At 33.7% G+C, this 14,177-nt stretch overlaps 1 protein-coding gene across 1 annotated transcript; it reads left to right on the top strand.

Moving 5' to 3' along the window:
• Nucleotides 1-350: 350 nt before the first annotated feature.
• LOC120210046 lies at nt 351-13,778 on the top strand. Its single transcript, XM_039208867.1, has 15 exons — nt 351-682; nt 785-868; nt 1,008-1,081; nt 1,169-1,202; nt 1,315-1,373; nt 1,805-1,919; nt 2,002-2,039; nt 3,418-3,512; nt 4,657-4,712; nt 5,535-5,802; nt 5,937-6,049; nt 6,628-6,684; nt 7,636-7,701; nt 12,372-12,446; nt 13,376-13,778. Exons 1-15 carry the CDS (start codon nt 506-508, stop codon nt 13,412-13,414), a joined length of 1,350 nt encoding a protein of 449 aa, XP_039064798.1. The 5' UTR covers nt 351-505; the 3' UTR covers nt 13,415-13,778.
• Nucleotides 13,779-14,177: the final 399 nt, after the last annotated feature.

Here is a 14,177-nt window from a genome sequence, read left to right as displayed (position 1 = left end):
TGTTATCAATTAACCGTTAATACAAGGACCTATAATAACATTATAAAAGTATAAAGATTAAATTATGCAAATGAATGTAGGGTGATTAAATCATAAATTTAAACAATATAAGAAGACTAAAACAACAGTTAAACCTTATTCATCGTAGGGGGAAAAATACGCCACTAGTACTTACATATTGTGAAAATGTTTGTTCAAGAATAAACAAAATAATAATAATAGTAATAATTGCGACAATCATTTAAATAGAAATAGTTGTTTTTTGTTAATTAACGAATTTGGACTTTCCGGCAGCTTTGACTTTAATTTCAAAATGAAAAATAATAAACAAAAAAACCAAGCGGCAAAGCGACAAAGAATCAGAGAAGCTGAGTGATGAGATGGCAAAGGCGCGGACGCGCGGAAGATACCCATGAAATAGACAGTAGCAGAATTTTAACGCGAGGGAAGGGCATTCGAAGCTCTGATCCTTGAAACCAAGGGGAAAAGAAAAAGAGAGAAAAAAATGAGAGAATGTGACAAGCCGATGAACAACAACAACAAGGGCAAGGAAATTGCAGTGCGAACAAGAGTCGAGATCAATCAAAGCGACGCAGGTGAAGACGAGGACAAGATTACGATATCTACCCCCACCGGAAAATTCAGTCCTCGTAACGTTTCTTCCAAATATGACTTCGTCAAGGTTCTCTCTCCCTCTCTTATCGGAATTCCATTGGAATAATTTGTTTTTAATTTATATCTTCCAATTTTAATATGTTTTTTTTTTCATTTCTTGGCGTTGCAGGTGAAGGTATGGTTAGGCGAAAATGCGGATCATTATTATGTTTTATCCAGGTTTCTGCTTAGCAGAATGTTAACCGTCACGAAGGTACCTATTCCATTTTTCGGATTTGATTTTTTTTACAAATTTAATTTTTTTCTTAGTATATGCTAACTTGGATTGCTTAGTGTTGTCTCTCTCTCCATATATATTATATATATTTAACGCTATGTCATTGCTATTTCAGATTCCGAATCATGTCGCTGTTAAAATCGCTCTTGAGCTCAAGAAGCTGCTAATAGACAACAGCCTTTTAGATATGTATGATTCCCTTGTCTTTCTATTTTAGTTCATGTTTTTTATCTAGTATTTTTTTATTACTGTTCTGTTCATTGAATTTCCCCGCAGCTCACAATCCGATTTAGAGGCTAATCTTTTTAAGGTATTCTTCATAAAATTTGTGAATTTTTCCATCGATGAAAAGTAGAGGGTATCAGATTTTTTGGAGATTGAATGTACTTATGTGGAAGTTTCTAATCAAATTTCCTGTGCAGCTAATGCAACGGCGAGGTTATGGGTTAGCCTATGTAAACCGGTACAAGATGATGACCAGGTCAGTTCAGTTAGCTTTTCAAGTTTTCAATATGATGCCAAAGTTATTATAACGCTGATTCTGGAATCATTTTTATATTTTGAACTTCTTTATCACATGTTCAGCGTCAACTAACCTTACCCTCCTTTTGGAAGGTGAGATAATTGTGGTTGCTTGTTCTGTATAACAACAATTTTTCTCCTTTGTGAGTAAATATCTATTTTATTATGCTAGAGAGTTTACTGGTTTGTAGGTATGTATGTTTTCATTCTAATATAATGATCATAAAGACAAGTAATATTGGAATAATTTCAATTTTGATTGTGCATGCAACTTTTTCATTGATTCATAAGTTGCTACTGACTTGATGTAGGAGGGCAAAACTAAGTAAGGAACTACTGAGTGTTTCAGCATTTCAGTAATAATTGTTTTTTCTTGTTTCTAACTTTCAGATTTCACCATCAGAGAGTTCCTTTGGTAATTCTTGTTTGTGGAACTGCCTGTGTTGGGAAGTCTACAATAGCTACACTACTTGCACAGAGGCTAAACTTGCCAAATGTCTTACAGGTTTAGTGTTATGTTTTTCTACTGAAAGTATTTACGTTTTATTTTATCATGTTTCCTCTCATTGACTATGTTTTTGTTGCAGACTGATATGGTGTATGAATTGCTACGCACAGCAACAGAGTATGTCTAGAATCTATTTCTTTTGTTATAAATCATTTTTATCCACTGTAGATATTTTCTGATCATATCTCACTCATTCGGACTGAATAAGAAGGATGGACTACGGCTATCATTAAGTCATGTCCTTGCTTCAACCAATAATTGGTTTGTTCTAGTCATGACGCATATGCTATCTATCAGTTGGGTTGTTTTTATACATGGTAGGTAGTATTCAGCTTTGATTCAAAATGGGTCATTGCGGTTTCCAGTTTGAGAAGTGTCACTTCAGATATTTATTGGTTACAAGATTTATTTGTCCAATCACTTGATACTCAGGATGAAGGTAGATAAAAGAAAGTGCAGTAACTTTCGCTGAATAGTGCCTTAGATTTGAAATTTGGCGTCGAGTAAAAATTTCCGTATCTTCTTTGACTTGTGAAAGATCGGAAGACTTTGGTTCTTCACTTCATATCTTCTGAATTGTCTTGATTCTCTTTCCCTAAAGTCTTCCGTTTTCTTTCCTCACATTGTATGTGAAATGGCTTGGAAGAACTCTCTATTTACACTTTTACAGTACTAGATGATGCCACATAAGATAATTCTAATAGAACTTAACCTCGTTAATTTTACCTTTAAATTAGTTTAATTTTGTTAGAGATAATAGATTATGGCTCATGGTCTTTGAAATTTGATTGGCCAAAACTTGGGTTTGTCTTGAAGTCATTTTAATTTAATTTAGAGATAAATTGGATGGCTCATAGATGAGTTTTGATTAGTTGAATGTCACGGATCGAAATTAGAGAAAATAGAAATTCAGGAAGAAAAGAAGAGACAGAATGATTCAATATTTTCATAAATCAACACCATTACAGAGTACATTATTATACTCAACTCCATAACGTTCATAAGGCATAGTAACCAGTAAAAAAAAGAAAAGAAAATGGAATAATAAACTAGGACGTTTCTTCCAGGTAAAGTACTATGCAAAACCATCCGATTCCTTGGCCATCTTTGTCACCGTTCCTTTCAGCAGCATCTAGAACCTCTGAAATGTTTTCGTTATCTTCACAGGGCATTTTAGTTGGATTGTATGGTGTTGGGCTAATGTCCAGCATTGGGCTTGTTGTAGCTCTATGGGTTGTCTACTGTTTTATCTTGATTTCCAAAGGACTGATAAATCTTCAGTTAATTTAATTAGCAGTTCATAATAAAATTAATTGGTCAAAATTAAATTAAAAGAAAAATTGGAAGAACATGTACGAATTGTACTTGGTTGATGATGTTCTCTTTTACACCATGTCTATTAGGAAGCAGATTTTCCTACTTTTAACAGATTGTATGGTGTTTTATACACACACATATATATCATGTTAATGCTTGCTTCTCTTATTTGTTCCAGTACACCATTAGCATCTACTCCTGTATGGGCACGGAATTTTAGCTCCTCTGAGTTAATTACTGAATTTTGTCGTGAATGCAGGATAGTTCGCAAAGGTATGTTCTGAAATTTCCATTTAGTTATTATGATTTTTTCCTCTTTTTATTAGTGTAAAAACGGGAGATTGCCTAGAGACATATGCATGGTTTTCAGAACCGGACCGATTAGCGAATCGGTCATGTTACCGGTTCATTGGTTCAACCGGTTGAACCGGTCGGAAGAATCGGACGACGTCATAATTATTTAAAAAATTAAATAAAAATAAAAAAATATTTAATAAAAAATAATTTTTTATATTACAAGTCATATTCAAAGCAAATCATAACATATATAAGTTAAAAACCATAAAATCAAGTGAAATAAAATGATTCAAATTAACTACAACATAATATTTAAGGTAAAACATATTAAATAATAAATATAATTATATAACTATAATTAAAAAATAAATTTGGGGTTAAAAAAATCATAACAAAATGATATTGTTTGGTTTAATTTTTTTTAAAAACAATCCCACATAGCTAAGAAACATAGAAGAGCATCCCAAAAGTCTAAAGAGAAAATATGAGAACAAAACAATCTCACATTGCTAAGAAACATAGAAGCGCATCACAACTAACTTCTATAAATAATAGAGGTAATTTAGCATTCAAAATCATGGAGTCTTTTGGTGAGCATTGAGTGAACTATTCTTTCACTTCAATCAAGCTCGAATTTTAGGCTTCAATCGAGTTTCTAATTTTTTTTTTTGAGTTCAAGTTTCAATATTATATTTCGAGTTTGAGTTGAACTTGATAATTTTTAGCTTGTGAGTTTGAGTTGAGTTGAGCTTACTTTTAAAATTTTCAAGTTCGAGTCGAGCTCAGCAATACTCGAGTTCGACTTGGCTCGTTTAACAAACGATGTTGTTTGGTTTATTTTTAAAAAAAACAAAAATCCCGGTTTTTTTCGGTTTTTCCCGAATTTTTTTAGTTTTCAACCGATCCGGTTCGAACGGTTCAACGGTTTTAACCGGTTCACATAACAGTTTAATCGATTTAAATTAAACTGACTAAGCAATTGTTCTCGGTTAAACCGGTTGAACAAGTTGATCCGGTCCGATTTTCAAAACAGAGGACATATGACATAAATATTCTTTCTTTCTAGATTTTTCATTGTATTCTAAAGGTTTTTGTTAACTGGCTTGTGTTTGGTTCCTAGGGTTGAATGGAGATCTAAAAAAGGCAATGAAAGATGGAAAGCCGATTATTATCGAGGTATGGTTGACGATAGATTGCTGAATTTTTTTTTTGCGACATCCTTGTCCCCCCCAGCTTTTGAGATTTTCCTTCTTAGTCTTATCTCTTTTTTATATCTGTGGTAAATGGTGATACCATTTCACCCTTATGAGACAAGAATTAGCATGTGCTATATGCATGCCTATATGGTGGACGTTTTTGAGTGTTTGTGGTTCATATTAATTATTATTTCTTTCCCTTTATTAATTTATTCATATACTGTAGTTCTATGTCGGAAATAAAATCAAACAGTTTAAAGTGGCTGTATAACGTTGCTGGGAAATAGATTAATTGGAGTTGTCTGTTTTTGTAGCATTCGTTAAGAAAGGTATGGACATGAATTTCTGAGTATGCACATTAAAAAAAGCATGGGCTCTAGCAGGTTACGGGTTTCTTTTCCATGATATTTTACTCGTGAACACATTCTGTACTTGTTGCTTCTGTTGTATTTTCAGCTATTTTAGATCAAATCTGAGCTTCAATTGTAATAGTTTGGTTGACTTTTATTATTATTGTTGTCTGCGAATTCATGAACGTGACAATTACTAAGATGATCTAGCAATATTGATTTCTCTGGAGTATGACTGTATGCCTTTAGAGCTGCATTTATTTCTGGAATGTGTGGACTGCCTTTGGATATGTTCATATTTTTACTGCAAACCTTGAAGAAGCTTCTAATCTGCTTTAGCATTATATGACATTTCCCCCCATTGGTCATTGCATGGCATTGGCATGTTCTTGTGCAGTTTAATGCGAGTCACTTTGAGTTAGTGGGTTTCTTCTTTCTTATGACAATAACAGGGAATACATTTGGACCCTAGCATTTATTTAATCAATGATGAGCTTAAAACTCCAACCTCTGAACATGGACCATCCTTGCTGTCCATGGCATCAGATGATAAATCTGCAGTGCAAACGGAAAATAATTTAACTACTACTTCTCAAAGTAATACAGAAAATGGCCAAGACCATCCTGTGCATGTGGCTGAAGATGTGTCAGTTGCCAAGGTCAACAAAGTCTCAGAATCCATAAAGTCGATCGCTCTAGCAACTGCTTCTGGTGGTAAAGGTGGATTTCGACTGTATATTCTTTGTATTTGGTATGGCATCTCATGCCATCTTAAGCGTATTGTATGCGTCAGTTTTAGAGGCTATGTGAAGGTGCAATATGACTATTTATTAACAGTGATTGTCTTTGTGCAGGTGAATCTGTTAAGGTACCAGAAGGAAATAGAAATACTGCTAGCAAAGAAAAATCTGGCCCTAAGCCAATAGTAATACCGATAGTTCTGAAGATGTCTGAATTTGATCACAAGGTATGGTTGCTTCTCATTTTACCTTTTCTATATCCAGCTTTAACTAGTAAAGCACAGAAGCTTATAGATGTGCATGCGTTAAATTTGTATTAGAAAATAACATGGCCCAAATTGCTAAACTGAGCAAATGGAGGAGACACGTATTAATATTCACATTCTGCAAAAATACAATGCTGGTTATGGTTCTGATTCACTTTCTAAATCTTTCTCTTCTGATATTAACCTGTACTATTAGAAACTTTATTTATACAAAGAGGAAAACAACTTGTTAAGGATTTTGAATTCTCAAGAGTATGGATGGTTCATTTAGTGAATTGTGGAGATTAATTGGAAGATTCCATTTGGTGGATAGGCTATTCCAAATGAAAATTTATAAACGGATGGGTCCGTTTGACTGTTATTCTTGATAGTACGAAGGTGTCATTTGATAAAAGATTTAATCAGGTTCGTGTATGGTTATTCTAGATATTATGAAGGTGGTTTTCTTTAATAGGGACTGTATTTCTCCTGCTCCCTAATATGATCTCTTTTCTCAATCTTAAATGATTTTCTAAATTCAACTCAACATCTATATGCAGGCATTACTAGAGGAGAGAATCGCTACTCATACATTAGGTGGTAAATGTCCAGTCCAGGTATTAATAACAATTCTTCTTTCTTGTTCCATCACGAACTGCATTGCTTTTTTAAGGTCAAGTTATTATTGTCTTGGCAGAAAGATAACTCCATTTGATAAAAAGCTTTGTGGGCATTGCTTGCTATCATGGAGAATCTTTAATTTGATAGCTAGGTTGATTTGTAGTTTTCTTCCTCAATCTTGAACGTTAATAGTCATTCTCTAACAAAGGGCTAGTTTTAAGTACTGGGTTGTACAGCTTGATTCTAGAAATAAGCCTCGACTTCCTTTTGTGTGTGTGTGGATAATGGATCTTGGAAATATGGTTGAAAATAATCAAATTCATGTACTTCCTTCCCTTGAATTTTCTGTTAATAATTTCGTACTATAATCTTTGTTTAGATATGTTGAAGCTTTATTTTTAGCTTGCCTAGAATAGTGTCAAATCTCAAGTACAGTTGTCTTGTCAAATTGTTGGTATTTTTTTACTCCTTTTATTTCACTCCGAATGCAATCACTTGGGTTTTTATACTTTTTTAACTTATCCATAATTCTCAAAAGCTAGAGAAATGTCATTTGATCTATGTTGTTTCAACTCTTCATTTTTTGAAGTACCCGTGCCTGAAACCTATGAGCGACAGATTTCGAGAAGATGACCCTCCGAAGACACGGAAAACCTTAGAGAATATTTAAATGTCCATTTAGAACAAATAATTGTATAATATAGGTTTTGATACCTTTGTCAAATTGGGATTGTTTAACAAGGCATTCTAAGGCGTGAGATGACACCTTCTAACCATGTCCATGTCTGCAAAAATTTTGCTTCATTTTTTTGTGGTCAAAAGTGGGCGTGTTGATATCTTGAATTTTCCTTTTGCTTACTGTCAGTTCCTTTTCTTCTACATTGACGTTTGTCATTGTTTATTTCATTGATTTTTTTTAACCTCATTTGTTATTTTTTCTTTTGTAGGATACAGAGAGTCTAATAACGAACTTGAAGACTATCCAAAACTATCTTTGCTCTTTCAAGTCACAGGTATGTCATTTATGGTCTGTTTATTGGTTGTTAGAATGAAACATTTGTTCCCATCCTCTTGTTTATTCAATTAATTCTTTTTACAGAAGCTATTCCAGCGAAAGTAAAAAAAGAGAGAGTCTAATTTAAGGTTAAAAAATGACGGAAATAGACTCTAGCGAAAGTAAAAGAAAAATAGTCTAATTTAAGGTTAAAAACGACGGAAATGGATGCAACTGAAGATATTATCAAAAAGCACAACATTTTAGGTTTCACATATTGTAGGTTGAATATTTTCGGTTGCGTCCAACCTAAAATGTTGTGAAGAACTTAACATTTTAAGTTGCGTCTAACCTAAAATATTATGTTTTTTTTTGTAACATTTTGTATCATGTCTATTTTTACCGTTTTTTAACCTTCAATTATTTTGTTCTACCACATAACTATCCGTTACTCCAAATCTTTTTCGGTCAAGTTTTTTCTATTATGTGACATTTTCTGCTGATACATGGCCTAATAAATTTACATATGTGGAACTTTTATTAAAAGATTTATTCTAATATCCTAAAATATTTGGATAATTAATTCGTTATAAAATTATTCTAAAGCTTTTAGGGTCTTAGAACCCAAATCATATAAGCCTGGTTCATCTGCTCCAACAGTTGCGTGGAGCTTCTAGGTTAACAACAAAGAAATTAAGGTACAATTCGAAAGCTCAAAGCAATTTCTAAATGTTAATCTTCCTTTCTTTTATGGTATACAAGTGTTCAAATCACATTCTGTTTGCATGTGGGTATACTATATCTTCGGAACACATCTCGTGGTCTGAAAATCCATTCGAGAAAAGCAAAGGAAAAAGGTTACTGACAAAAATCTTAAAATGTTTTCGGATTGGGAAGAGACTGAAGCAAAATGTAACATTTGTGCAATTCTTTTCAACTTTTTTCTGAATGGGGACAGATATTCCTTCTGGACCTGAAAACTATTGTGTTATCGATACAAGTAAATTACTTTTCAATGAATATAAAATTATTTAGTTAAAATAGATTTTTTTGAAATTTCAAAACATTATTTGAATTTTTTTGAGTCGAGTCAAGTTCTAACTTTTGTTTAAATTTAATTGTAATTATTTATAATATTATAGAACTATTTGATTTCAATTTAAATGGTTTTCTATAACTATATACAATACATGTATATTTCTTCATATTTTTTCATATGTGATATTCATATATCATATAGAATTGATGACTTGACTTTTTTTTTATAAGAATTTCAGGCCTCGTTAAAAACCCCCTTCTTGATTAATGGAGTTTATATGAACTCCTTAATCAGTGGAAGGAGGAAAAGAGCGCCTTAGGATTTTATTGAACCATAAAATTACATAAGATACAACCATCATACACCCCACCAACCAAATAAACTTGAAACAACCATAAAACACCCGAAATATAAGACTAGAATAGAATCAGCCAATTCCTTCTTTAAGTAAGGCATCAGCCTCTAGATTGGCTGGCCTATAAACCCATCTTACAACACCTTCTAAAACATTAAGCCTATGAACAATATCTTTGATAAAAAACGCATAAACATCAGGAACTAGATCCTCTTTCTTAATCCAGTCTACCGCAACTTTGCTGTCGCTTTCAATAATTAGACGACCCTTCCTGTCTCGTAAATTCGCATAGAACATTAGACCCTTTTGAATAGCTTTTAATTCCATAAAAGTTGGAGGTCCCGGACCAGCAGATTCCTTGAAAGAACTTAAAGTCAAACCCGAGGAGTCCTTTAGAACACCTCCTATCCCACTCTTCTTCCAATCTCTTGTAGTAACCGCATCAACATTTAACTTGACTCAAACTTGAAAATCAATCTTATAATTACTAAGAAATTTGAGTTATTCGAGTTCTATTTTATAAGTTGAATTTGAAGTTTTTTTTTAGTCGAGTGAAAAAGATTGATTTTTCAAGTCGAGTTTTGTTTTAGATAATGTATCCTGACTCAATCTTTTGTCTCACAAAATGACAATTGATCTATGTGTTTTGTTCTTTCATGAAGCATTAGATCGGAGACAATATACAATGTTGTTTGATTATCAATATCAACTTCACTAGACTAGTTTCATATATATATATATAATTCCTAAGTAATTCTCTCAACCAGATAAGTTCACAAGTAACTCGGCCATGACTCAATATTTTGTTTCTCCACTTGACATTGTCACAACATCTTACTTTTTACTCTTCCAAGACTTTAGATTTTCCCCAACGATAGCATAATTTCCTGAAGTAGACTATCTATTTAAGGGAGATCCTATTCCTGTCCAATTAGTATCTTGTGTATGTTATTCATCAATCGTACGGGTATATAATCAAGTATAAAGCTCCTATAATAGGTAATGTAGTATCCTACATTAATTACAATATTTCATTCCTAAGATTTAGCCCACAAATCTGTAACATTCCTTATCAAGTTGGAGCATATATATTATTCATGCGAACTTGTTAGATAAAAATCAATCTGGACCCTGTTAAGAATCTTTGTGAAAATATGTCCTAGTCCTTCAATTTTCACATAGTCGATAGTAATCAAAACCTTGTTGGATCTTTTCGCAAATAAAATGACAATCAACCTCTATGTGTTTTGTTCGTTCATGAAAGATTGGATTAGAAGCAATATTGGGTGCAGTTTGATTATCACACTATACCTTTATGGGTATTGAAACCTTAATTCCTACATCATTGAAGAACTTATATACTCATATGATTTCACTCACGAACTTATTTTTTTTTTGGATTCTTACTCTTCCATGAAATCAAGTTTCCCCCTCATAAAAACACAATATCTTGAATTAGATTTCGCATCTTCCTTACATCATGCCCAATCCAAATCTGGATAGCAATATCTTACTCATATGATTGTTATATAGAATTTCACGTCTCTGAGCACTTTTTTTTTTGATAAGATTAGAAGGCCTCATTAAAAACCTCCTTCTTGATTAATGGATCTTGAAAGCTCCTTAATCATTGGAAGGAGGAAAAGAGCGCCTTAGATTTTCATAAAAGAAAATAAGATTACAACCTCGATAAATCTCTTCGAAATAACCCTTACAACAGTAAATAAATCCCACCCGAACAGGAATCAAATGCTAAACTGAAACAGCAAACAACATAAAAATTAGCCTATTCCAGCCTTTGCTAAAGCATCGGCGTCCATATTAGCTGACCTAGCAACCCAATTTATAACCCCCCCCCCCCAAAGATCTAAGATTGTCAACAATATCACTAACAACGAAAGCATAAACACCTGGGCATGAATTAACATTGTTGATCCAGTCTACTGCAACCCTGCTATCACTCTCAACAATCAGCCTATCTTTGACTCTCCCTTGAGCAGAAGCATATAATGAAATACCCCTCTGAATAGCTTTAAGTTCAATCATAGTCGGAGGTCTCGGACCAGCTGGCTCTTGAAAAGAACCTAGGACTGAACCCTCCAAATACCTCCTATACCTGATTTCTTCCAGTCACTACTAATGGCTGCGTCCACATTCAATTTAAAAAAACCAGAAGGGGGAGGTCCCCAAGGGAATGAGGAAGACTTCATAGAGCTGTAGGGCGAGTAGGAATCTGCTAATGAAGGATCCATAATCAAGGAATCCTTATGAATAGAAACGTCCTTGTGCTTAGCTAGAAACCAAGAAGCCAGCCTAACTCGTGATAAGAAAAATAACTCTAACTGATCAAGCTTTCCCCCTTCAAAGACAATAAAATTTCTGGCCTTCCAAATGGTCCAAATGATAGCCCCAGGAGTGAAAGCCCAAATAGAAGAATTTGATTTCAACTCATCCCAAGCAGTAAGAAAGGTTTTTGCATCAGCATGAAGCACATAACTAAATCTCCAAAAATTATAAAACTTGTACCACAAAGCCCATGCAACCGAACATGTAAAGAATAAGTGCGTGGAAGTTTCCTCAGCCAATTTACAAAGAGGGCATAAATCATCCTTGATACCTTGAACCCCTCTTTTGATCAGTTCGGATTTAACAGCTAGCTTGCCAAGCACAACCTGCCACATTAAAGATTCAACTCTAGGGGTACCAAACCTCTCCAAATAATGTTATTCCAGAAGCAAACATCATCTGATCCTGAAGCACAACTTTTAATACAAGAGCTGACTGAAAAAACACCATCTCCACTGCCTTTCCAAAGTAAAATATCACTGGAATCTTTAGACAAAGAATAGGGAGAGATAAAGCTCACCAAGTTACACCATTGTTCAACCTCCCAATAATGGCCCTGCACGTTTACTGGATAAGCAATATCAAGACATGTCACAGTACGATAATTCATCTTTCCAATATCAAGATATCTATCAGGATTTGCGAATAATTTAACTTTTTTGGTTAATTCTAAATTGAAAACCATTAGAGTACTATATGTTCATTGTATGCTTATTCTTCAAGTTTCTTGGATTACCCCATCATTTTATGTATTTTAAATTTTTGGTATGGTATTTAGTATGGAGTGGAAGCAAATCGAAAGAGATTTTCTATTCCCACTTGTTTTAATTTTAGAGGTCTGGTTTGACTCAACTCTCTAATTTTCTTACGTTAGAGATGTTTGAACTTGAATTGTTGTTGAACTTTCTGGATTTTTTTTCATGTCCTACGTCTTTGTCTTTTGGAACAGGGTTTAACGGTTGTAAATGTATCAGCGACAACATTTTCACAGACATTAGATTGGCTACACGGATATCTTCTTCAGGTATACTTGTTAACTAACTAATAGTAAAAGCCAGAATTGATCTGCCATCTGACACAGCTCCTTGAACCTGGAAAACATGAATGATTTTCCAAGTTGCAGCCATACATCATTGGACTATTAGTACTTAATTATGTCGTTTAGCTCAATATTTAAAGGACTTTTTTAGTTAGGAACAGTGTTGTCATGGAATTTTTCCCAAGTTGCCTAGGTGCTGCGCCTTACTGCCGGACAATGAAAGCACCTCAGACTTTTTCGGATGAGGCATATATTTGATCAGGCACACGCCTAGTGCACCTAGGCACACTTTTGATGAGACATAGTTGTTATCTATCACTTCTCTAAGGCGTGAGCTACTGGGATTTCAAGGGATATTTGCATATCAGGGACAGATGCAGGGTTTTATACTAGGTGTGGACTTAAGAATTTATATTAGAAATTTAGGGGTGCAAAATTATAAAATTTAATGGGATGTGAAAATAGATTATCAATAGAAAATATAAAGAAAATACCTAAATTATATAAGAATTGAAAATTTTCAGAGTGCGCGATCGCACCCTAACACCCCTTCTGTCCATAACATGAATAATCATTTAAGAGCAGGCTAAAATGTCGTGTTATTAGCTGACCCTTTTATCTGTGTTGGGGGAGGAAATGTCAAGCCTAAAATGGTTTGGAATTTCATACACCGCATAGATATGAAAGATACATCTTAAAGTGTCTAGATATATCTTGTGCTAAAGTGGAATGTATTTTTAATCAAACTGCAGTCTGTTTCTTCGCTGTAGCTGATTTAATGTGTGTGTGCGCTCACACGTATGTTATTTGTCATGGTCTAGGCCCAAATATGCATGTTGTATTCTGGTTGACCTATTTTATATGACCATAAGCTGCAGCATTTCTGTTTTTTCTTCTGTTGATGATCTTTACAGAGCTGGGATGAAGGAATGAAATATTATGGATGCGATTAAGCAAGCTGCTTAACTTTTTGAGCTCCAATGTTAGAAATCATATCGAGGCAAAGACTACTGCAAATACTTGATTGGGAATCTTGGAAAATGGATCATCCACACAACAAATTCACTGCAGCCAAACCAAACTCTCAATCTCCTGTTCTGGGAAAGCCTTTATTGCACTCAACACTATAATGTTTCTCTTTTTCTTTATGGATCAACTCAAAACTGAGCTAGTCGGCCCAGAAGATTGTCATCCTAACATCTACAGAATAAACATTTCTCGTGATTGTATAATTTGCTTAAATCGCCTTATTCGTTTCTTCCTTTGGACCATCATCGAAGGAAGGATGAATCAACAATTCATCCATCCGTTCTGACCCACCACTAAGATCTATTGTAGTTTAATCACCAAAATGGTGCCCTACGCTACACATTACTTCCCTTGGCATGCTTTGATCCTCAATTAAAGCATTTCCTAAGGACTTCTAATTTTATAAACTCAACTTAAAAAGAAAATCAAATAAAGGAAATAACTTGAAATTTTTAGTAATTAATGGATTTGTTTTCAAGTTTGAGTTAGTCCTTGAACTCTATAGGATATATGTATATAATATGTAAAAAAATAGGAAGAAATATATATGTATATCATATATGATTATAAAAAGTTTTTTTTCTAAAATGTCTGGAAACAAATTGAAATCAATTAATATTATAACATTATTTACTTTTACAATTAAAATTAAATTTAAACAAGAACTTGAGTTACTCAACTCAAATT

Source organism: Hibiscus syriacus, unplaced genomic scaffold (genome assembly GCF_006381635.1).
Source record: "Hibiscus syriacus cultivar Baekdansim isolate YM2019G1 unplaced genomic scaffold, ASM638163v2 tig00109906_pilon, whole genome shotgun sequence".
NCBI lineage: Eukaryota > Viridiplantae > Streptophyta > Magnoliopsida > Malvales > Malvaceae > Hibiscus > Hibiscus syriacus.
This window is presented reverse-complemented; position numbering and strand designations above follow the sequence as displayed.